This window comes from Taudactylus pleione, unplaced genomic scaffold (assembly GCF_031769625.1).
Source record: "Taudactylus pleione unplaced genomic scaffold, aTauple2 ptg000327l, whole genome shotgun sequence".
Classification (NCBI taxonomy): Eukaryota; Metazoa; Chordata; class Amphibia; order Anura; family Myobatrachidae; genus Taudactylus; species Taudactylus pleione.
The window spans coordinates 5577614-5603883 of NW_028284728.1; the positions used below are offsets into that span (position 1 = coordinate 5577614).

At 47.1% G+C, this 26270-nt stretch overlaps 1 protein-coding gene across 3 annotated transcripts in view; it reads right to left on the reverse strand.

The window, feature by feature from the left end:
* LOC148509421 (MORC family CW-type zinc finger protein 3-like) overlaps positions 1-26270 on the reverse strand; it is a 266886-nt gene that overhangs the window by 106874 nt on the left and 133742 nt on the right. For all 3 annotated transcript variants that reach the window (XM_088443164.1, XM_088443165.1, XM_088443163.1), the window contains exons 8-10: positions 22192-22311; positions 21999-22096; positions 21811-21912 (exon numbers count right to left, since the gene is read on the reverse strand). In XM_088443164.1, the coding sequence (XP_088299290.1) occupies positions 21811-21912; positions 21999-22096; positions 22192-22311 (320 nt within the window). The remainder of the gene's footprint in view (positions 1-21810; positions 21913-21998; positions 22097-22191; positions 22312-26270) is intronic.

Consider the following 26270-nt stretch of genomic DNA (forward strand, 5'->3'; position numbering starts at 1 on the left):
ATCGTACAAGTTACCATTTGCCCTTGTGGGCTTTTTTATGTGGGTAAGACCACAAGAACAATGACGGAGAGGATAGCACTCCACCAAAGCAGCCTTGGCTAAGAAGTCATCTGACCAGCCAGTAGCCCAACATTTTTTAGAGAAGGGCCACACTATGGACAGCCTGAAACATCTAGCCATCGACCACATTCCCAAATCCATTCACGGTGGGGACAGAGCCGGCAAGCTCCTCCAAGTTGAAGCAAGATGGATTTATATATTAGATACTGTTAGTCCTAAAGGACTTAATAAGAAAATGCCCTGGAATGTATTCTAGCATGATTTACCTTACAAATCCATACATTTACTCCACAGGAGAGTGTCAGATTAGTATTACGGGCCAGATAGTACCTCCTTATCCGCTCGGTTCTGTCAGAATCCCTCTATTGCTTCATGACAGTGGACACTGGTTGTGAGTAACACAATCAGGTTACACACGAGTCCACACAGAGACTCACACCTCTATAGTCCTCAAGGATGCTAGCCATGATTACATTAGAGTAAATGTCCAACATTATTAGGGCAGACTTTTGCCCTAGTCCAGTCTCATCATTAATGATATCTTCATCTTCATTCACCCAATCATATGCGTATTAGAGCCCAACGAACCGGACACTAGTGATCCATATCTTGTGTGTATACATATATATATATATATATATATATATATATATATATATATATATATATATATATAGTGTGTGTTTGTCTTTATTCTCTATAATTCTCTTTCCAATTTTTCTTATATGCTTGGTGTTCCATTCACAGTTTACTTTCCTATGGAGATGCGTTGCTAACCAGACAGCGTCCTTGGCTACCTAGTAACGTGACACTGCCGGCCAGGTGACGTCATCCAAGTGAGACACGCAGGACAGGCCAGCGCGTCCACGAGTCTCGTTTTTTCCTGCACTCACGGCGAGCTAATACACCTATATTAAGGTAAGCTTTTCACTTTATCTTTTACTCTCATCTCTTCACTTTGACAAAGGGGCGTCTGAGCCCTGAAACATCGGAAGTCATGTTTTTGATGTGATCCAATACAGTTTTTTTCATTGGAACCACACAGAGTGCCACTGCTTGTTTGTAGTTTAGTGATATATATATATATATATATATAATATATATACACATATATACACACATATATACACATATAGATAGAGAGATAGTGCTGAAAGAGCGCTACTCCCAGTGTATCAAGTACTCAATCAAAGAGTCCCAGACCTCTCAGTAAGTTCAACGTTTCCAATTTATCAGGAACAACCTGATGAAAAATTTGCACAAAATTTGAAACGTTAAACTTACTGAGAGGCCTGGGACCCTTTGAGTACTTGATACACTGGGAGTGCCGCTCTTTCAGCACTATCTATTTGGACATCCTAAGTGAGAAGGCACCCAGGACTGTGTTTATTCTTAAGTTAGGTAGAGTGCCAAGCATTGCACAGTGTGTGTGTATGTGTATATATATATATATATATATATATATATATATATATATATAAAATAGAAAAAGTGAGTGGGTATTCAAGTGTATTGCAATTTAACAATTACTCTAAAACAGCAACACTTCCCAATATATACAGGCATCAGCTCAATGTCAAAAAAGAAAATACATGTCGTTTAAAAATGGGAGCATTCCTTTTAAAAAAAATAAATATATAATAAATAAATTAGCAGCTTAACTGAGTGAGCAAAGTGACAAATGGGCAACAGGAACTTGATGACATCACCCGGTGCTGTAGGAGATGCGTACCAAGACAGGAGCACGACACTACATAGGGCGGAAGTGACGACGCGGAGACGGCATGAGAACTGTTCCAGAGAAGGGCGGAAGTGACAGCGCGGTGAGGACGCGAGTAACAAGTGCCATTGGAATGAAAACCACATGTCCGGATATGACGCGGTCAGTCAGCACGTGTCCCCTCTCATACGAGACTAGATTGTGTATGAGGCAAACTTTAAGGGCAGAAGTACAGAGGAGAAAGGGCGGAAGTCGCCCTGGCATGATATGTGTTTGATCTACAGTAAGTTTTTACTGATATATGGAAAGTTCAAAATCGATATAGAATGTATATAGTATGGACATAAATCATGGTTGGAAACCACTTAGCCTACAAAAAGTCGAATTTGACTAAAACTTCCTTATTTGCTAGACAGGAAGTGATGCAGTCTTCTGATCTCTAATGAGCTGGTGTAGAGGTATAAATAGGAGAATACCCCACCAAACTAGTATCCCCTTGATGAAGTCCTATGGACGAAACGCGTTGGGAGTGACCAGACCTTGCCTTTTGGACCTATGAAATAATCCACCTCCACTTTGCTCACTCAGTTAAGCTGCTAATTTATTTATTATATATATATTTTTTTTAAAAGGAATACTCCCTTTTTTAAACGACATGAAATATCTTTTATTCTGATCCTTCTTTTATATTCCTGTACTAAGGTATCCATTTGAATAGCATATATTGCTTACCCTTATAACATTGTATATTCCCTATGTTCTATCCCTCCCCCCAGTCCCATATTTTTTCCATTATGTGAATTTGTGTCTCTTAATAAATAGTTTTTTATTGATTTCTACGTATTTATGCACTGGCACTTTATTTGTATGAATTTAATCTTGGGTTTGTTCACTTATTAATATTTATTGAATTCACGTTATGAGCACATTTTAGCAACTTAGTCACTCTACAGTCAATCTAATTTATATACATATATATATATATATATATATATATATATATATATATATATATACACACACAAAAAGAAAGAAAAATCGGCACTCAAAGTCCAAATGAATGCAAAATATGCCCAGGTGCCCTCCAAGGGAAAAGGTAATACACAGCAATAGTCGATCCGTGGGAGAAAGACTGAGGCGGCACTCAGGGACTTTGATGCAAACGTAGCTTTACTTGAGTTTCACCTATGTTTCAGAGCCCAACCGACTCTTTTATATATATATATATACACCTTGATAAAAGAGCTGGTTGGGCTCTGAAACGTCGACTATTGCTGTGTGTATATATATATGTATATATCATACTTGCCTACCCTCCCGATTTGGTCGGGAGCCTCCCGAAAATCGGGTGCAGCTCCCGACCTCCCGGGAAGGCAGGCAAGTCTCCCGGAACCAGACGCAGCCATCCCGCACCCCCCGTTGGCGGCCACATAGTATGCAGCCCGGGGGATCAGATGACACGATTCGCGTTAAAACGCGTCATCGAAGCCCCGCCCCCCGCAGTACAGTGTCTGTATTACGGGCTCTGCACAGCGGGGGGCGGGCCCACAATGACGTTTTGAGCCGCCACGCCCCCCGCTCCGCCCACCTGATGTGTAAAGAGCGTGGTCCACCTCCCGGAAGGGACAGCCTAAAGGTAGGCAAGTCTGGTATATATATATATAAAATGCAAGCTGGGAAGCACTCCCTCAATCAAAAATGTAAACACCGGGTGCCCTCCTGAGTAACCCGCAACCACGGGTACAGAATACAGTCCACAAGCAGACGGCACTCCACTAAATGAAGACTCCTCACACGGATATCAATCAACGTTTCGAGGGTACTTTATTCCCTCGTCATCAGGATAATAAGAAAATGTACAAAAAACTCACCATTAAATACCCGCCACCATCACCACATGCGGCGCCGGTCCGAGGGGAAACAGGAAGTTGCGTCACACTGACGTCATTCCTCATCGCCCATCGTCGCGGCAACCGACCTGTGAATACATAATACCAACAAATGTGTTTACATATAAGACCAGCAGAACAGCAAAAAACAAAGATGTAAGATCTATCCACATCGACTAACACAATAAAAGATGCATCAGCTACTCAATAGCAACATATGACAATGTCTTATTATCCTGATGACGAGGGAATAAAGTACCCTCGAAACGTTGATTGATATCCGTGTGAGGAGTCTGCATTTAGTGGAGTGCCGCCTGCTTGTGGCTGTATATATTTATATTTATTTACTGTATTGATTCTGGCTGTGGCTACACCTTCAAGTCTAAATGTGCATACACACTGGGCGATTTTGTGACCAATTTAACGATAAAGATATCGTTATCGTCCAATCGTTTAAAAAAATCGGGGTTTTTTTTGCAAAAAACGATGAACGATCACGATATTGCGCGCTCCCGTTTGTTGTTTATCTGTGTCGTTTATCGCCAGTACATGCAGGCCGATTTGAACGATATCGTTGTGTATTTCATTCATATCGGTCTGTATTTTAGAAAACGATAAACTATATTGTCCCATTCAAATGGCTTTCAATATCGGTTGACGACATCGTTTATCGTGGATTGTTTATAAAATCGGCCATAATATCGTTCATTAAAAATTAACGAAGTGAACGACATTGTCCACCAGTGAGGACAGGAAATTTCTAAACAATCGTTGATCGTTATCGGTGAATCGCTAGGTCGCCCAGTGTGTATGCACCTTTACTGTGTGGATAATCGTGGCTATCTGCTAACTCCACCTAATTGCTATCCAGATATTCTGTGCTGCTATTAACCCTGTAGATGCTTGTTCTGGATTTGCTATTACCCTGACCTCCTAGTGTATCCGTATGCACTCCGTCTCCAGCCTATATCCTGCGATCACTCTTGTAATGCATAAGCCTGAGCTTAAGTCCTGGGGGTCGCCTAAGTACCGGTGAGTATATTCTACTCTATGGGAACAACGGGTTGTTGCTATAAAGCAGAAGATCTCAGTAGTAGGTAACAAGTGGTTCTTATCAGCCATCAGATTTAATGTTTCTTTATAACTATTGGTGCAGACCGCAGTCCCCAATATTATCAATAGGGACTATGATCTGACCACTATGTACCAAATTCCAAAAAGCAAATCTTTTCTTAAATTGGCCCAATTGGTTTAAGCCATCCTCATAGGGCATAAACCTACATACATCTAGCCTCCTTGCGCGTTAAACAACCCTTTTAGTCACGCCATGCCGTGGCGTGACTCAGTAGCGCCGAGCGTTTTTTCATGCATCTTTTTACCGACTGCGGGTGTAATCTGCCTGCAAAACGCTACGTTACAGTGTCAGTCGCTGTAAAACTGTAATGTAGTGTTTTGCATGAAGGTAGACCCGCAGTCACACACAGAACATAGGCATGCTGCATATCATTATAATCAGAAGCTGCTTGTGCTATCTATTCGAATCGTTGTGTGAATAAGACGCATTTGAAGGTAAAAATGCACAAAAAACTGCTCGGCACTACCGAATCACACTGAGCTGACGTGTTATGTGTGGCACGTCTTGTAGCGCATGGAGGATAGATGTACATGGGCACATATGTATATTGACATTCTCGCACGGGAAGGATCTTCTGATTCCTCTCCCACAGCCTCCATCTGGCTCCAGAACCTGACATGCCCAGTGTTCGATTCCCTGGGGGAGTTTTTCAAAAGTATTAAAGACTCCTCCTATATTAGTGGTGTAACTCGCAGTGACAGAGATTCTTGCTACCACTGTCCCTGCGACATAACTTTAGTACATAGTGTGGAAATTTTAAATAAAAATATCTATCTCGATTCCAGTGGCATCATGAGGGGAGTGCGGGCCGCACCCGGGTGTCACCAAAGTGCTGGCTTCTCTGCAGTGACAGGAGCAGAGTGCTGCAGTGTGACATTCTCCTGCAGCACTTGGCTCTTGTCACAGAAGAGGAGCAGACAGCCCAGTCTCGGGGGGCAGCCCAGCATCTCCAGGGATGCTGGGCTGGCCCTGGAGTGACGTCAACGGGATCCAGGTGAGGCCACGTCCCCTTTACTTTAGGCCACGCACCCTTTTCAGGCGCAGGGACACTGGGCCAGTCAGAGAGTGCACACCGAGTGTCACCAAACCCGGTGACGCATCTGCTCGATTCTTACTGTTAATAACCCTGTCATTGTAATGATTATTGCTACATTGGCCCTTTAATATTATGACTACACGACCCATAGTGTGCCCTGTATACATCTCTGTCTCTCTTGTAATCAGGGCCACCGTCAGGGGGGGACTGCGGGTACTGGAGTCCCGGGCCCGGACCCTGGCTGAAGAAGGGGGGGCCCGCTGGGGCCTGTCCGCTATCAATACTGCACAGACTGCAGTCCGTGAACAGAAGAAAAAGGGCCCAGCCACCGGCGCCACTGTTACAGGCCGCCAACCTGGTCCCCATAAATGGAGGAGGCAGCGAGTCTGCTCGGCCGCTCCTCCACCAAACTACATGATAAACACCCGCCTGCGCCTGCCCCCTATGGTCAATAAAGTTTTCTAGTTTGAAGTCGGCGTGCGTGACGTCATTATGTCGCGATGCGCCACTGAAGGGAGAGCCTGGAGGAGGAGCCGCAGATAGAGAGGAGCTGGAGCAGCCAGCGTCTGCAGTGCTGGGGAAGAGGCAGAGAAGAAGTAAATAAGGTAAGTGAAATTGAAAACTGTGCACAGCCGGCAGAGACTGGGTTTAATACCCTGGGGGGGTGGTAAAAAAAAAAGCTGGGCAGAGACTGGGTTTAATACCCTGTGGGGGAGGGGGTTTAAAGAAAAGCTGGGCAGAGACTGGGTTTAATACCCTGTGGGGGAGGGGGTAAAAAGAAAAGCTGGGCAGAGACTGGGTTTAATACCCTGGGGGGGAGGGGGTAAAAAAAAAAAGCTGGGCAGAAACTGGGTTTAATACCCTGGGGGGGAGGGGGGTAAAAAAAAAAAGCTGGCAGAGACTAGGTTTAATACCCTGGGGGGGATGGTAAAAAAAAAGCTGGCAGAGACTGGGTTTAACAACCTGCGGGAGGGGGGGGTAAAGAAAAAAAAAAAGCTGGGCAGGGACTGGGTCTAATAACCTGGGGGGGGGGCCTGTTTATTTTGTCAGTCCCGGGCCCCACCATTACTGATGGCAGCCCTGCTTGTAATCATTGTATTATTACTGAATTATTCCTCAGCTTTGGGAGCACCTGCTACCGTTCTTTGCTTTTTATATTTACATCTCTATTTGTAATGTATACAGAAGAATTACATGTGATTCTCCAGTGCAGGGGGTAAATTTACTAAGAATTGTGTCTGGCCAGGATTGCATTCCCGTGCAAGTTTCTCTCAATTTTGCAACTCAGAGATTTACTAAAGGCAAACATGAGTGCAAAACACTCACAGAAGTGCCTGTGAGCTGCGTGTTCTGCCGAAGCACTGCACAGATCACTTCTGTGTGTTATATGTTAAAGAAAGGGTTAAAAAGCAGAAGAAAATCAGCGTGGGGACTCTTTCCATGACAGCACCCGCTGATTGGCTAAAAGCGGTCTGACTCTTAGCCAATCATGGCTATATTGCATGTGGATTCCATCATTCGGCTGGGCCGGGGGCAGGTACCATGTGCCCCCTGGGCCGTAGCGCCATGCAGGTCGCGGGCAGTCTGTGTCACTGTGACACAGACTGCATTGCGCATGTAGCGCTGACAGGACGGAGTTCGGTCAGCGCTACACAGTGCCAAACACACAGCCGCCGGTGCCGGCAGCTGTGTGTTTGTTTCAGCAGCTGATGAGAGTCTGTCAGCCTCTCATCGGCTGCTGCTGCTCCCACTGCGGGAGCCATCTTCCGGCTCCCGCAGTGGGTAATGGGAGAGATGACATAACGTCATGATGTCTCTCCCATAATGCAAAGTGGCCCGGGAGGACGGACGGAGGAGCTGATAGCAGCGGCGGGACCAGGAGCGGGGTTTCAGGTAAGTGTTTTTTGTTTTTTTGTTATTACGTGTTCCTCTACTGGGTGGGGGGGCTACTACTGGGGGCATTACAAGGGGGAGGACTACTACTGGGGGACTACTACAAGGGGGATTACTACTGGGGGCATTATAACGGGGAGGACTACTACTGGGGGGCACTACAAGGGGGGGATTTCAAGGGGGATTACTACTGGGGGCACAACAAGGGGGGATTACTACTGGGGGCACTTCAAGGGGATTACTACTGGGGGCACAACAAGGGGGGATTACTACTGGGGGCACTACAAGGGGGAGACTACTACTGGGGGCATTACAAAGGGGGACTACTACTGGGGGCACTACAAGGGGGGACTACTACTGGGGGCACTAAAATGGGGGGACTACTACTGGGGGCACTACAAGGGGGGGACTACTACTGGGAGCACTACAAGAGGGATTGCACTACTGGGGGCACTGCAAGGGGGGGGACTACAAGGGGGAGGGCACTACTGGGGGCACTGCAAGGGGGGACTACTACTGGGGGCACTACAAGGCAGGGACTACTACTGGGGGCACTACAAGGCAGGGACTACTACTGGGGGCACTACAAGCTACAAGGGGGGGACTACTACTGGGGGCACTGCATAGGGGGTACCACTACTGGGGGCACTATTTAAGGAGCTTACTACTGGGGGCACAAGGGGCACTGCACAGGGGGGACCACTACTGGCGGCACTGTATAAGAGGCACTGCATAAGAGGATCACTACTAGGGGCACTACTGGTGGTCTGCATAAGGTGGTCCTCTCCTGGGGAACAGGGGGCACTGCATATGGGCACCACTACAGGGGGCTGCCCCATATCTTTATTTTTACTTTACATTAATTCCATATGGAGCTTCCGGCTCCCTGGAACACTTGAGGGGGGGGGCGCCTAAGCACGCATGTACTTCGGGCACCCTGGCTACACGCTACTCCTCTGCCAGGGCCACCTGCATACATTTGCCCCCCAGGCTAAAAGTTGCCAGCCAGCCCCTGCAGCGCACTATACTGAATTGCAGAGTATAGTGGGTCAGCGGGGACTGCGATTTCTGTTTGCTTTTTTTTTTTTCAGAAGACCTAGGATTCTACCTGGAGACAGGGACTGACCACCTCCAGGAAGCAGATAAGTGTGTAGCATGAGTGTGTGTAAATGTGTAATAAAGGAATAAATCCTTTGGTGTGTGTCTTTTTTTTTTCCTTTTTAAAAAATATTTATTTCAGTGGGGTTACAGGTGCCAACGGCTAGCTGGCACTTGTGGTTCTACAAGTGACTTGGGGTAGGCTTGCTGGGACCTGTAGTCCCGCTATAAAGAACAATATTATTTATAACTTTGACACATTACCCCCACATCCACCGCCTCCAGGGATGCGGGTTGAACCTTGGGAGGGGGGCCTAATTTTATCTTTGAAGTCCCCACTTTCCGAGGATTTCCAGATTGGGGCTGGGTAATACTTTGACAGGACAGCCCTACGCAGTGTCCTCCCCTTGCTATGGTTCAGCCCGGTACTGGATATAGGAAAATAGGGGGAAGCCCACGCCGGATTTTCCCATGATTTTCCTTTACCAGAACAGGCTCAGAGATCCGGGGCTGGTTGTACTTTTGGGGAAGAGGGGGTAACGGGAAGACCCAATGCTGATTTTCTTTCTGATTTTTAAACCTTTCTTTAACAAATAAAACACAGAACCACTGCACAGAATACACTGATCTGTGTAGTACTCAGCACAGTCGATAGAGCCAATATGACTGAACTCGCATGCAATCAACACGATCAGCATCACCATCGGATCAAAATAGTCAGCCAAACACGATTCTTAGTGATTTCATGATCTGGGGCATAAAAAACTCATGCGAGTCCCTGTGACGCCAAGCATGTTTAAATACGGCCAGAAACGATTCTTAGTAAATTTACCCCAAGGAATCTAAACCCCTTTTTGTTATACACAATTTTCGATGTTTCCAATATGATAAGGGAGTTATGAAATACAAAGACTCACATATAGTAAAGGCATTTTAGTCTTTCTACACTAAACTCTATAGTTTGGCTCTATCACACACTCAACGGGAAGCTTTGTCTCGATAGGAGGAGATTTGGAAAAATCTTGGGGACATTGGCTTCCCTCTGCTCCCTGAGTCTGTATCGCAGGCACTGGATTTCCCCTTCACAGAATGAGAACTACAGGATGCCATTAAATCATCCTCTCTTGATAAAATCTTGGGTCTGGATGGATTTTCAATCACCTATTATAAAACATTTAAAAATCAACTTCTCCCAATGCTACTGCAAGCTTTTATCATGGTATCAGAAAGGAGAACCTTCTTAGCCCAGTCTCTAGAGGCCCATATAGAGGATATTGTGTGTATTCTGAAGGGGATGGGGGACAAGGCCCAAGCCATGTTCTGCAGTTACCACCATATTTTGTTACATTACATCAATATAAAATTGTATGCAAAACTCCTAGCCAATCGTCTCCAGCCTCATCTCCCAATACTGGTTTACACAGATTAGGTGGGCTTTGTACCAGGTATGGAGGTTACAGTAGGTGTTATAAAAACAGGAGATATGGTAAGAACTTACCTTTGTTATCTCCGTTTCTACGAAGTCCTTAGGGTCCACAGGGATACCTTGGGGTATAGGTCTTGGCTCCACAGCCATGGGCACCACAGAGTTAAAGATGTCCTCCCAGGATGCACTGGGCCCCCTCCTATACCCCGCCCCCAGGCCAAGGCACCTCAGTTTTAGTATCAAGCCATAGGCCGGGAGTGAGGAAAAAGGAAGAAGAAAGTCTGGAACACACAAGATTCACATTCTCTTAGAAAAGGGAGACAGAAAACTGGTGACCAGAACAACACCCTACGGAAGCACAGGGCGTCAGGGCGGGCGCCCTGTGGACCCTAAGGACTTCGTAGAAACGGAGATAACAAAGGTAAGTTCTTACCATATCTCCTGTTTTCTACCTCAGGGTCCTTAGGGATCCACAGGGATACCTTGGGGATGTCCCAAAGCAGTATCCTTCAAGGGAGTGGGACGCTCCTGTGCCGAGAGGAGAATCCGCCGCCCGAAGGAAGCATCCTGAGAAGCAAATGTGTCAAAGGCGTAATGCTTGACGAAAGTATGGACAGAGGACCACGTGGCCGCCTTACAAAGCTGAAGAGCTGAGGCGCCACGTCGAGCTGCCCACGAAGGTCCCACAGATCTTGTAGAATGAGCTTTCACAGAGGGTGGCACTGGGAGTCCCTCGTGAGTGTATGACTCAGAGGTCGCCATGCAGATCCAGCGTGCCAAAGTCTGTTTATTGGCAGGCCAACCCCTCTTATGAAATCCATATAGGACGAACAAAAAGTCCGATTTTCTCAAAGAACTGGTACGGTCCACGTAAATCTGCAGAGCCCGTACCACATCCAAAGAAGCCCCACCAGCTGAGAGATCAGATGAATTAAAGGCTGGGACCACAATTTCCTTGTTAATGTGGAAACTAGACACTACTTTAGGAAGGAATTCGGGACGGGTACGAAGTACCGCCCTGTCCGAATGAAAAATTAGAAATGGGGGACGACACGAAAGAGCCCCCAAATCCGACACCCTTCTGGCTGAAGCAATAGCCAGAAGGAACACTGTTTTTGCCGTAAGCCATTTCAGATCCACAGAACCCAGAGGTTCAAATGGAGGATCCTGTAGCGCCTTCAGGACCACAGCCAGATCCCATGGAGCTACCGGATGGACATAGGGAGGCTGGATGCGAAGGACACCCTGCATAAAGGTACGGATATCAGGCCGCGTGGCAATCCTTCGTTGAAACAAAACCGACAGGGCAGAAACATGCACCTTCAGTGAAGCAAGGCGTAGACCTAAATCCAAGCCTGCCTGAAGGAAAGCCAACACTCTCGATATTCTAAACTCGCAAGGATCGTACGCTTTAGGGCGACACCACTCAAAATAGGTATGCCACACCCTGTGGTAAATTCTAGCTGAAGCCGGCTTACGAGCATGTAACATGGTATTGACCACCGCTCTAGAGAAACCCTTGGACCTCAAGAGGGAAGCCTCAAGAGCCATGCCGTCAAAGATAGCCGACTCAGGTCCGGGTAGAGACAAGGACCCTGAGACAATAGGTCCGGCCTCTGAGGTAACAGCCAAGGAGTGTCGATGGATAGACACTGGAGATCAGAGTACCAACTCCTTCTGGGCCACGCAGGGGCCACCAGCAGGATCTTGCCTCCTTCCTGCCTGAACTTTCGAATTACTCGAGGCAGCAGGGAGAATGGAGGAAACAGGTACGCGAATTGGAAGTTCCACCGTGCCGACAGAGCGTCCACCAGGAGAGCTCCCGTGTCTCTTGTTCGGGATCCGTACGCCCACAGCTTGCGGTTGTGTCTGGAGGCCATGAGGTCTATTTCGGGAAGACCCCACTTGTCCACCAGGAGTTGGAACACCTCCTGGTGAAGAGACCATTCCCCCGGGTGTACATCGTGGTGGCTGAGGAAGTCCGCCTCCCAGTTCAGCACACCCGGAATGAAGACGGCCGAAATGGCCGGCAGATTGCCTTCTGCCCAAGTCAGAATGCGGGACACCTCCTTTAGAGCCGCTTGGCTTCGAGTTCCTCCCTGACGATTTAGGTAAGCCACCGTGGTGGCGTTGTCTGACTGAACCTGCACAGGTTTCGGTAGCAGGAACGGTCTTGCATGTTGCAGCGCCCTGAACACTGCTCGAATTTCCAATATATTGATTGGCAGGTTCGATTCCTCCGACGTCCACCGGCCCTGGAAGACATGTGGGCCTGTCACAGCACCCCAGCCCCGAAGGCAAGCATCCGTTGTTAGAAGGACCCAATCCGAAATCCAAAACGGATGTCCCCTGCTGAGATGAGACTTTTTTAACCACCACGTCAAAGACAGGCGCACTTCTGGAGTGAGCCTGATCATCTGCGTCTTTATTCGACGGGGATTTCTGTCCCATCTGGACAGGATCAACATTTGTAGAGTCCTGGAGTGGAACTGGGCATACTCCACCATGTCGAACGTTGACACCATGGATCCCAGTAACTTCATTGCCGAGAGAAGACACACTCGGCGACTGCTTAGAACATTGCGTATCTTGGACTGCAACAGGGCTATCTTTTCCTCCGTCAAAAAGATCCTCTGTTGCTGAGAGTCCAACAATGCCCCGAGATGGACCATTCTCTGAGAAGGAATTAGAGAGGACTCCTTCCAATTCACTATCCAGCCGTGAGCCTGCAATACTGATATTGTCAGTTGTAGATGGCTGCAAAGGACTTGTGGCGAACCTGCCAATAACAGAAGGTCGTCCAAGTAAGGTAACAGGCGAACTCCCTGCAACCGCAGGTGTGCCGCCATGACCGCCATTACTTTTGTGAACACCCGAGGAGCCATGGAAAGCCCAAACGGTAGGGCCTGAAACTGGTAATGGAGGTCCAACGCTGTAAATCTGAGGTAACGCTGATGAACCCTGGCAATGGGGATATGCAGGTAAGCATCCTGAATATCCAGGGACACCATAAAATCCCCAGGCTGCATAGCTAAAACAATAGAACGCAGAGGGACCCTTAAAAACTTGTTCAGGGACGAGGTTGAGTATAGGTCGGTATGATCCATTTGGTTTTTGAACCAGAAAAAGGTTGGAGTAATATCCGGTCCCTCTCAGGGATAACGGAACAGGTTCTATTACTCCCATTTGAAGCATAGAACGCACCGACTCTTGGATCACTAGAGCCTTCATTGGATCTGAAGGACCTGCTGTTATAAAGAACTGATGAGGAGGTCTTCTGCGGAAGGAGAGGGCATATCCTTGAGATACTACCTCCCGTACCCAAGTGTCTGTGGTGGTTTTGAACCAACACTGGGCGTATTGCAGAAGTCGGCCTCCCACCCTGGGATCCCCCAAGGGGAGGCCCAACCCGTAAGGCTGAGGGTTTGTCGTCCGGCTTGGCAGCTGGACGTCTGGTACTCCAAGCTTGCTTCTTGTTCTTAGTGGTCTTTTTGGGACCTGAAGGTCTCAGAAAGGACTGAACCCTAGGTTTTCCCGGAGGGCGATAGGGCCGAAAGGACGGATTTTTAGACCCAGACGGAGTCGGGGCTGAGGGTAGACACGCAGATTTGGTAGCCGCCAATGTGTCTACTATTTTGTCCAAGGCTGGTCCAAACAGGACCTGCCCATTGTAGGGTAAGCATTCCAAGCCTTTCTTGGATTCAGCGTCCGCCCTCCACGAACGTAACCACAAGGAGCGTCGAGCGGCCACAGCCGCCGCAGAAATCCTAGAAGTAAGCAGGCTCAAATCCAAAGCTGCCTCGTTAATGTACGTAGCGGAATCCCGAAGGTTACCCACTAACATAACCTGTTCGCTGGTACCCTCAGAAGCGAATGATGTCTCCAAAGCGTCCGCCCACCTTTCCATAGCCTGGGCCACCCAGCAGACAGCCATAGCTGGTCTAGATGCTCCTCCAGCAAGGGAATAGATGGACTTAAGACACACCTCCACCTTACGGTCTGTAGTATCCGTCAGAGAAGACATAGACGGCATAGGTAAAGTTGCGCTCTTTACTAAGCGCGTAACATGAGAATCCACCTGAGGAGGAGACTCCCATTTAGTGAAGTAATCTTCCGCAAAGGGATAAGTACGTGCCAGACGCTTGTGAGGTTGAAATCTTTTTCCTGGAGATTTCCAGGCCTCCTCCATGTGATCAACTAGCTGACCAGATAGAGGGAAAACTGCTGCAGCTCCTTTAACCTCTTTAAAATAAGCATGAGTAGGCGCTGCAGGTAAGTTGTCGTCAGTAATTACCATGGACGCACGGACTGCCCGTATGAGGCCTGGAATGTAAATGCTAGACTTGGCCTCTGTTTGAGGAGTGTCAGTGTCCGAAAAATCTACAATTTCGCCCTCATCAGACGACCCGTCATCCTCCTCATCCTGAGCGGATGGATATGACAATAGCGGTCTTTTAGCAGGTCTGGATTGATCCTGCTGAGTGCTCCGCACCCCAGAATCAGACAAACCTGGGTCAGCCTGATTAAGGACCTGTTGCGGGGGGCACTGCATTACTATTGGTCCCGGAACTCCCAGAACAGGAGGCGGGACTATCGCCTGCTGTGCAAACCCCAATTGTGGAAATGTAGGAGGGGCTGCAAGCCTATTTACAAGAACAGTCAGGGCTTGTGCAAAACAAGCCCAAGGTGGTTCCTGAGAGGTGCTGGGTACAGCAGAGGTACCGGGGATGGCCAAACATGCAGCACATAACCCATCCTGGAGTACCGCCCCCTCCCCCACACCTGCTTTACATCTGGAGCAGGAAATTAGGAGAGGTGCTCCTCTAACAGAGTCCTCACTGGACATAGTAGTATGTGACACACCTCTCACAGAAATAATCTAAAACTGTGAGATAAATTCCTACCCTGACAGTACTGGCACTGAGAGGGCTGGTCAGGAGGAAGAAATAGGGATAGCTAAAATGGCTGACAGGAGAAAGATCAGGCACACAGCGCTAGCATAAGTCACATACAATGCAGAAACCCTGCACTAAGTGCACTATCACTTATACAGACCTACAGCCTGGCAGTGATAGCGCTACATACGCTGACCTTTACTGGAGGAGAGGTATGTAAGGGGCACCCCAGGCTCCGCACCCTGTCACCACAGCATCACATAAAATGGCCGACGGAGGATGAAGGGGCGGGCTTGGGGAGGATCACTGCCTCAGCCCGCCAAAGCCTTAATGTAAGGTGCCGACAGCAGTGATGGGGAGGAGCCTCCTGTGCGCTACAGGGAAGGCATCCTCCCCTGGCAGGCCATTAACCCCCCGGGATGCTGGAGCGTGTTCCGCAGCGCTCCAGCCCCATATCCCTGGTGGTCTAGTGGAGAGTGCAGGCATCCGCCTGGCTCCACTATACTGCCGTCCCCAGGGAGCCCCCAGCCCTGGGGACGCCGGACTGTGATTCAGCGGGCGCCTACCGCAGATGCCCGCTGCTTACCTTTGCTGCCCCCCGTACATCCAGCCACAGTCCCAGGCCCCCGGAGGTTCCACTAGCAGGAACCCCCAAGAGCCCGCCGAGCTCCCCGGATCACTACCGGTGGTCGGCGCCGGCGGGGGTGTCGGAGCGGTAGCATGACAGTCCTATGCTACCGCTCTTAGATGATCTTCAGGGGCTGTTATACACAGCCCCCCTCTGCGATGACCGGCTCCCGGCCGGGCACCTACTGAAACTGAGGTGCCTTGGTCTGGGGGCGGGGTATAGGAGGGGGCCCAGTGCATCCTGGGAGGACATCTTTAACTCTGTGGTGCCCATGGCTGTGGAGCCAAGACCTATAACCCAAGGTATCCCTGTGGATCCCTAAGGACCCTGAGGTAGAAACAAAGGTTCTTGATTTATTCCACCATGTGTTTCAATCCTCCATTTCCACAATACTTCTTTCTACCATCGCCAAAAAGGCATTCAATAGGATTGATTGGAGTTTCATGAGGAGGTTGCTGGAGTGCTTGGCACTTGGTAATAGAGGTCTTCACAGGATTCTGCCCCTATACCAGGTGAAATCTGCATCTGTGAGAGTTCATATTTTGAATGGAACCCACAAGGGCCGACCACTCTCACCAAGGGCAGGCTGGCAACTTTTAGCTTGGGGGGCAAATGCATGCAGGTGGCCCTGGCAGAGTAGTAGCGTGTAGCCAGGGTGCCTGAAGAGCGTGCATGCTACGGCGCCCCCCCCTCAAGTGTTTGCAGGGAGGAGGCAGATCCATATGGGATTAATGTAAAGTAAAAATAAAGATATGGGGCAACCCCCTGTCATGGTGCCCATATGCAGTGCCCACTGTGCCCCAGGAGAGGACCCCCTTATGCAGGCCTCCAGTAGTGCCCCAGTAATGATCCCCCTATGCAGTGCCCCTTTTGCCCCAAGTAGTGGCCCCTTATATAGTGCGCCCAGTAGTGGTCCCCCCTGTGCAGGTGCCCCTTGTGCCCCCAGTAGTAAGCCCCTTATATAGTGCCCCCAGTAGTGGTACCCTCAATGCAGTGGCCCTTATATAGTGCCCCCAGTAGCAGTCCACCCCCCATGCAGTACCCCCAATAGTGATAACCCTTATGCAGTGCCCCTTAAATAGTGGCCCCAGTTGTAGTCTCCCCGCTATGCAGTACCTCCAGTATTGCCCTTTATATAGAGCCCCCAGCAGTGGTCCCTTGATGCAGTGCCACCAGTGGTAGTCCCCTCCCCCTATGCAGTGCCCCTAGTAGTAGTCCCCTCCCCCCTATGCAGTGCCCCTAGTAGTAGTCCCCTCCCCTTGTAGTGCCCCTAGTAGTAGTCCCCCCTTGTAGTGCCCCTAGTAGTAGTTCCCCCCTTGTAGTGCCCCTAGTAGTAGACCCCCAATGCAGTAGTAGTCCCCCCCTTGTAGTAGCCCCCCAGTTGTAGTGCCCCCCTTGAAGTGCCCCCAGTACTAGCCCCCCAGTTGTAGTACCCCCCTTGAAGTGCCCCCAGTAGTAGTCCCCAGTAGTGGTCTCCACCTTGCAGTGCCGCCAGTAGTGGTCCCCCCCTTGTAGTGCCCCCAGTAGTAGTCCCCCCTCCTTGTAGTGCCCTCAGTAGTAGTTCCCCCTTGTAGTGACCCCAGTAGTGGTTCCCCCTTGTAGTGCCACCAGTAGTAGTAGTCCCCACCTTGTAATGCCCCCAGTAGTAGTAGTAGTCCCCCCCTTGTAGTGCCCCCAGCAGTTGTAGTCCCTCCCTTGTAGTGCCTCGAGTAGTAGTAGTCCCCCCCTTGTATTGCCTCCAGTAGTAGTAGTCCCCCCTTGTAGTGCCACCAGTAGTAGTAGTCCCCCCTTCTAGTGCCACCAGTAGTGCACGCCCCCCCACCAGTTGACACACGTAATAAAAAAAATAAACCACTTACCTGAATCCCCACTGCCGCCATCCGCTCCTCCGTCTGTCCTCCCGGGCCGGCCTGCTTTGCATTATGGGAGTGATGTCATGACGTTTATCCCATTACCCACTGCATGAGCCGGAAGATGGAGCGGCTCCAGCAGTGGGCGCAGCAGCCGCTAATGAGAGTCTGAAAGACTCTCATTGGCTGCTGATCAAAACAAACACACAGCTGCCGGATCCAGTGGCTGTGTGTTTGTCACTGTGTAGTGCTGACTGAACTCCGTCCGGTCAGCGTTACACACGCGGTGTCACCGAGACACAGACTGCCCATGCCCCGCATGGCGCTGTGGCCCGGGGGGCACATGGCACCCTGCCCCCTGGCCCAGCCTGCCTCTGACTCTCATCACCGATCTTTGTCCTGTGTGTCAGATCAAAGTGGGTCAGATCAGAGTGATCAGATCAAATCCAAACATCTCAGGGGTTCAAGTAGCCCAGAAGGACTTGCCCTCTTTGCGTATTTCTTGCTAATTGTGGGCACTAATTTCATTACCAAGCTTCCCTATTTAATGCAAGATCTTTTACGCCCGATACACAGGGAGCTGGAGGTGTGGCCTTCTCAGCGGTTATTGTGGTTGAACAGAATGAAGATTACAAGAATGTTCATTCTCTCGTACCTACTACAGAAGATACCTATAGGGCTTCCCTCCAGCTTCCTGGCTGATGCTCATAAAACCAGTCGTAATTTTGTGTGGAGAGGTAGTGAACCTAGACTTAAGCATTCAATATTATACTGGCACAAATAAAAAGGATTAAACAATTTTCCATGATATTGACAAAGTATCAAGCCATAGCAGTCAACAGAATATTGGATTGGACAAATGGCCCTGAAGGGAGGTAGTTGGTGGACCTTGAAGAGATGTCATCCCCATGTTCCCTGAAATATCCTCCTTAGTACTCTAAGATATCAAAAAACATTCAACCTATAATTGGCCACATGCTGAATGTGAGGAGGAAAGTGAGATCTTAAGCTGGGTACACTCTACACGATGGTGTACCCAGCGACGGCAAGACAAGATTGAATGATATATCATGCCGGCAGTACACACTACATGATACAATTATCCTTTGGACAATAAGGAGGGAGTCCTAATCCCAGAATTACTAACAGTTGAATTACGAGGATTGTTCAAAAAAAAGTAATGCCTAAATGCTCATAACTCTGAAATAATATGCAACATTTATTTGAAACTTTGTCAGTTTGTAGTTTAATATGTCTGCTAATTATATCTGAAGTTTTGTTTAGGTAGTCCAAGAAATACCATGGAATCCAAGATGAAACAAATAGCCGTCATTTAATTTCTAGAAAAAGAAGGCTGCAATGCTACAGAAATCCACAGAAGACTGAAAAAAGTGTATGGTGAGTGTACAATTGACTATAGCCATGTCAGAAGGTGGATGAAGCTTTTTCAGTTGGGAGAATCGTCCGTGTGCGACAAACCTCGTGGTGGCAGACCATCAACTGCAGTGACAGCAGAGAACCGACACAAAGTCGATGCCATGTTCTGAAAAACCATTGTGTGACCATCAGAGATATCAGTGATGAACTTGAATGTAGCCATGGCACTGTAAAAACACTAATAAATGATTTGGGATATCATAAAGTGTGTGCTAAATGGGTTCCAAAGCAATTAACCAGGGATCCTAAGGCCCAGAGGGTGTTAGTGTGCAATGACCTTTTGATCAACTTTGAAGCCAACCCTGAGACGTTTTTGGAAAATGTCATTACAGGAGATGAGACCTGGGTATTCCTTTATGACCCAGAAACAAAGGCCCAATCAAAGACATGGAAACACCTAAGTTCACCTAGGCCAAAAAAGTTTAAATCACAGCGAGCCGTAAACAAAGTCATGGCCACATTCTTCTGAGATTGCCGAGGTGTTATTCTCATCGATTACTTGGAACAAAACCAATCAATCAACAGTGATCGATACAGTATTACACTTAAGAAGTTGAAAGAAGCCATCCGCAAAAAAAGGTCAACAATTCGACTGTCAAATGTCATCTTACACAATGACAATGCCAGACATCACACTTCGATGGCAACATCTGCGGCCATTGCCAAAATGGGGTGGGCAGTAATGCCACATCCACCATACAGTCCTGATTTGACTTTCATCTGTTTGGCCCTCTCAAAAACTGTTACCGTGGTCAACATTTTGAAGACATAGAGGTTGTTAAAAATGCCATACGTTCCTGGGTCAAACACCAACCACTGGAATTTTTCCAAAGTGGATTCACAGTTTGGGTTGAGAGGTGGAGAAAATGTTTGAGGGCATATGGTGAATTTTTTGAGTAGAGTCATTCTGTTACTAAGACTTCAAAGTATTTTACTGCAAATTTTCAAATCTGTATCTATAATACAATTTGAGTTGTGAGCATTTAGGCATTACTTTTTGAACAACCCTCGTACTTGAATTTCAACTGATGATTTTGAATTGAATTTACTGCAGTATCCTCTGCAATATCTTTAGTGTAGTTTTACATCTATGTTGAATTAAATGTATATTGTTTTTTAATTATAACCGTCCATCTCAGCATATAATTTTCATTAACTCATCATTGTGAGCACTTAGCATTACTATTACATACCTCTCTATTTCTACTGGGACTGGCAATCCTTTTACCTGCTGCTTGATTGACAGCGCGTTAGTATCATTTTATTCATTTATATGATACAATGTACAACTGCGCGATATATTGTTCCATGCAGCATGGCATCATTCATTGCATCATCCCATCTGCCGTGCAGCACAGCAGATGGGACAATGTAATGAACGATCTCTGTGCACGTGCGATACGGCATACACACTATATGATCTGCACAATATATTGTTCCAATCCTTGTCAAAACTATATATCATAAAACGGATCGCATGTGCCCAGCTGAAGAATGGGGTATCCTCAGTAGTCCCCCCTAGCCCACTTCTTGCATAACTAATTTTCCTTAAATGGTACCTGCCAGGATGTTATTTCTACCTGGACAGTGGCAGGTGTGGCCAGAGTGGTACATATGGTTTTGAGGAGTAGATCAAAATCTTTACTGAATTACAATTTGAACACTGGGATTATTATTGCTTTCACCAAATCTGTCCTCCTTGGGGGGGCTTGTTGGCAGTAGGTACGGCTCTTAACTCTTTGAGGTTATGTGATCCCTGACTCACAGGATCTCGGGTATTTATAAAATTCTTATTCGGGATTGCCCTCTAATTACTCAGTTTTTAACCAAAATATTAGACTTGGCTTCAGAAATCTTAAGATACCCTGTACCTTTGTCCCTGGGTTTTGGTTGCTAACTTATTCTGATATTGCTCTGGCCATGTACAAAAATAACTTGTTGCTCAAACATATGAATAAAGTTGCTAGGGCTCTGTTCATGGGCCCTTTCACCCCGCCTCCCCCTCCCTCTAGCACGAGACTGGTGCCCAAGATAGATTTTTACATGGTGATGGATGACTTCTTTCTCTCTGCCTTGGATAGATACTCTGAGTCACTCGCAATTTGGATAAGTTGGAAACAGTTTAAGGGCTCTCAAGCCTATTAAAACCCATGTCTACCTCCTAACTTGCAATTTGTCAAGTGGAGTGCTCACTGTCCTTATGGAGCTGCTCTCCCAACTGGTTCTTTCGAAAGACTAAATGCTCTTGTGAGCTCCAGTCAGAGTCCTGTTTGTCTTGGATCATTCCTCCACCCTTTCTCATCCTTTGCTTCCCCCTTTCACCCAATTTATATCTCTGTCACCTTCACTTCCCCTTTTTTGTGTTTTGCGTTTCTGCCATATATAAAAGCAGATGGTCAGGTTGGTGATATTTAGCTTACATAAATTTATGCCATTTACATGTGATACTGGTTGGCTTTTTGTATTTCTCAAACTAAAGAATTAAGAAAACAAAAAGTGACAAGTGACATTAAGCATTGGCATATCTCCCCCAGTCCCTTTCCATGTAACCTTACAAGACACACCATGACCATATAATAATCTACAAGGCCTAGGTGCACTGTAAAGGCAACTATTTTTTCTTATTACTTTTGCATGCTTTATTACATAACTAGCAGACCTCACCTATTCTCCAATTGCTTTATATATAATTTTACCTCCCCACCTAACCTAGGTTATCCTGATATACAGTGATCTCACTTACGGCCGATCTTCCACCGGAACACCTGAAAAATCAGTTATCTTCTTTTTTTGCACCAATTTCCAGTAAAGGTTCAGCTTTCTTCGCAATGCAGTAAGTGTACACCTGGGAAATGAGAGTCAGGATTTCACATGCTTTATAACACAGTATGGTAAATTTATTGCTACATATTTCTTATATACAGTACTCACATATAGTCATTGGTGAGATCAAAATCTTGTTTGTTATGCGTGACCTGTAAGTAATTACATTCAATAACCCCAACAACACCAACGCCCATTCCGGTGGCCTAAAAAAAATAACAAAAAAAATAAATCAGTTTGAAACAGTTGTTCTACAGTAGCAAGTATACAGTAATAACCATACATTAAAAGGAAAACTCACCATTCTCTGACAGCCGACTCGTACGTAGGACTTAATCAGTTTGTTTTTGTGGTACATCATTATCCCATAATGCTCCTTGTTCTGACAGTTATAGCCAAAAGTCATCTGCACGGGATTAGGCTGAGCGCATTAAGGAAAATAGAAGGTATTGTACACAGGGCCGGCGCTTCCATTAGGCTGCTTTAGGCAGCTGCCTAGAGGGCCGGCACCTGAGGGGCGCGGCAGTGAGGCTGCCAACACAGTAATAACACTGGCGGCGGCCACGGACCCTGTATGCTGCGGCCGCCTCCCCCACACTTGCCAGTTGCTGTCTGGTTGAGACTGCAGTGCAGACATGTCACAGTCTGACATGTCTGTGCAGTGCAGCCAGCAGCAGCAGTGCCCACCCCCGCCCATTTCCCTCACTGCATGGTGGCGGTTCCCTCTCCCAGGACCAGCCTCCAGTGTGCTGATTTCATGGAGTCCCTTCTCCCAACCCTCCCAAGGCTCCGCCCCCTCCCTCCAGAGGCTCCGCCCATTCCAGTGACTGATTCCTTCCCAGCCAGCTCTGTTTGGTGAACCAGGGAATCTTATGCTGAAGAGAGACCACAGAACCTCCTGCAATGCAAGGTAAGTATCTGTGGGGGATGTGTTTTTTTTTTAGTGTTATATGGGGGAATAGGTACACATTATTATTATTTGGGGGGGTCTATTAATGTTAACTTAAGGGGAGTGGGTTGTACAATAATATTGTGGGGGGGTGTATTAACATTAGGGGGTACAAATTTTGTAGGGGGGAATATATGTTATTTGGGGATAGTGTAATGTTGTGTGGGTACTTGGGGGTGTATATACTCCAACAAGAGGTGTGGCACTCATAGCGTATGGTAAATGATCCACAATGCAGCTTTATTAATAGATACACTGTCATCAAGCACCAAAATGTCAGCATACATCTGCTATGTTGTGGATCATTTACTATAGTGCGCGAGTGCCGCACCTCCTGTTGGAATATATTACCTTCATGTGAGGGTACTGGATGAAGTACTGTAATGTCACTGTGAGTGCCAGACCTGTTGGACTAAAACGTCCAGCACAACCACTTCATACAGTTTTCTGTGCCTGGTTCCCTCACAGGCCAAAATCATGTAGAGACCCCACCAGTGCGGCACTCACGGCTTGATGAAATAAAGTAGAATAAGACAGATATACTGTATATCCAATGTTTCATTGCCTTTTAATCTATGGGTGTTCCCTGATGACAATGCCATAAATAAAAGGAAATGAAACGTTAGATATATATCTGCCTTATTCTAGATAGATAGATCGATAGGTATCTATCTATTAGGTAACTCTAAGAAGATGAGTGAGGTAGGAAAACATTGCTGTATTAGTAAAATAAAGCATTTGTCCTAACATGTAATCTCCCCTCCACCTCCACCTAGAAATCTTACTGCAGCAGTGGACTAGGGACAGCATTTGACATCAGACATCCATGTATCTGGACCACAGCCACGCCAGCCAGGAGCAGGTAACATTTGTTTTTCAAAAGTCAAGGTGAGGGGTGGTAGGCTAAAATTTTGCCTAGGGCAGCGTGACACCTTGCACCGGCCCTGATTATACATCTAACTTTCTTGGAATCAAGGGCCTGATTAAGATAAAATACCATCCGGTTTGCGTACAACTCTGAATCAGCCAATATCCACAAAACACACAATATATAATGTTCTCAGAAGAGGAGGGTTTTTGTAGGTTAGGTCAGAATACTGACAGAATTTTGTAAGTGTTATAACCCTTACCCTAAACCACCTTTCTTCTTCAAGGTCAATAGGGATCCACAGGGGAACCATGGGATATTATCGTTGGAGAGACCAGGCACCAAACAGTTAAAGCTTCAGCTCCCAGGATGCCTCAGGTTCCTCCTCCATACATAGCCCGCCCCTAGCCATAGGACTTCAGTTGTTCGTTTGGTGTGGCAGGATCAAGACGCACCTTTGTAACGGGACTGCTCAGGCATTCCTAAGCTTTTATTTTATGTTTTATTTTATTTTTTATGTTTTTGGGTTGGCAGTACTAAGCGTCTGATTTAAGACGCATGTACTGCGACTCCATCTACCTCCACTGGGCCGCAACACGAGTAACTGGGCTGGTGATTTCGGCGGGTTGCGGTTGAACTTGCTAGCAGCAATGCTGTGACCCGGACGCACGGAGGTTATTATTAGCTTACAAGGAATCGTGCACGGCAGTCCTTGCTTCTGGTGTCAGAGACGCACCAGAAACCTGTGTAGTCAAGGCTCGGGATTGTCCGCGTCCTCACTACATCACCACCGGGGCCATATCGTCTGACACCGGGGATCGGCAGCAGATGCTTCCGCTGCCATGAGGCCAGCGTACCCGGCTGGTTAACTCAGCTTAGTAGAGGTAGACTCTCCCCCAGCAGCTCCTCCCCTGACCCAGTCGCAGTCACACGAAGGGTTTCTCGCGTCTGGGTTTCTCCACCTACCCTCCATACGTGTATGAGACACTCATGGCCCATGCTCAGTGCACCCTGTAGCTGTTGGTCTCAGGAGGATTTTGGTCAGCCTCCCTGTATACCTCTCTCTTGGTTAAGGTATATAGTGCTCTATATCTTACCATTCGTGTATGTTTGGGTAGTTGATTTAGAGTCGATTGTAATTTTATTACATATGCATTGTATGTGACTGTTTGCTAGCTGCTGTATTGGTCGGTCTTTTATTTTTGTCTGTGAATTATTTATAACTATCACTGTTTTTTTCTCTACATCCTCACTGTTTTTTTCTCTCCATCCTCTTGGTGTGGAGATTTTTCTCTGAGTACTTCACATACATTAAGATTTTGTGAAGGCTGTCACATAACATTGCAATTATTGCCTTTATCGAACATGTCAAAAGATAAAAGGTACAGTATGGCCCTTTGTGCTGATTTCTTGTAAATCCTGTATGGCCTATTTGTCCACTCAGGACATTAAGGATGGTTTGTGTGTTGTCTGTTATAAAGAGCCACCTCACCAGTCCAAGTTTAGCTGCCCCTGGAAAAGAACCTTCTTGGGTATCCTCTTTGTCCCAGGTAATGAAGCAGTTTGTGGATCGTATGGCTGCTCCCACTATTCCTCCTTGGATGGGGTGTCCACAGCATGCTAGGTTTGCACCTCCTATGCATCCTTCCTGGAAGGATGTTTATGGCCATTCTAGTCAGAGTATGGCACCATCTAATATTTATAGCAGACCGTTAGTTGCTAAAGCGCCTAAGCGCAAGTTTTTTTATCAGTCTGCTCAACATATGGATTCACACGCATCATAAGAGGAAGCAGATGATGCGCAAGGTACCTCTCCAGGGTCTAGCTCGGGGAGGACCATCCGTCCACAGTGGATGTTCCTTTTTTGGTGAAGGTGGTTAAGTCAATCCTAGATATTCAGGATGATGAACCAGCTCATAGTAAGAAGGCTCCAGTGTTTAATCACCACCGGAAGATGTTCAAAACTGAGTTTCCTGTATCTGAACAGTTCACTGAGCTTATAGCGGAGCTATGGGGTAACCCTGACAAACATTTTTATGTAAATAAGAGAATAACATTGTTGTATCCTTTCCTGGCTTCTGTATGTACTAAGCGGGAGGTACCTCCTACTGTGGATGCTCATGTGATGCATTTAATCAGAAATGCTACATTGCCTATTCCATCAGCATCTTCCTTGAAGGATTCCAAGGATAAAAAAATTGTAGCATGTATTAAAACAATATTTTCGTCATCTGGAGCTGTTACTCGTCCAGCTATTGCTGGAGCCTGGGTAGCCAAAGCTGTTGAAGAATGGATGGTAGCATTGGAAGATTCTCTACCAAATGCTACCAGAGAACAGATGATGTATCTCCCACAGTGGCTTCCTGTCTGTGAGGAGCTGCTGTAGTTGCTGGATTTTAGCTTCTAATGCATCAGCAGCTTCAATATTGGCACACAGGGCCCTTTGGTTAAGATCCTGGAAAGCTGATACAGGATCAAAGAAGGCACTGAAAGTTTTTTAACCTTTCTATGGAAAAGTAATTTTTGGAGCAGAGTCGATAAAATAATTGCTACTCTTGCAACT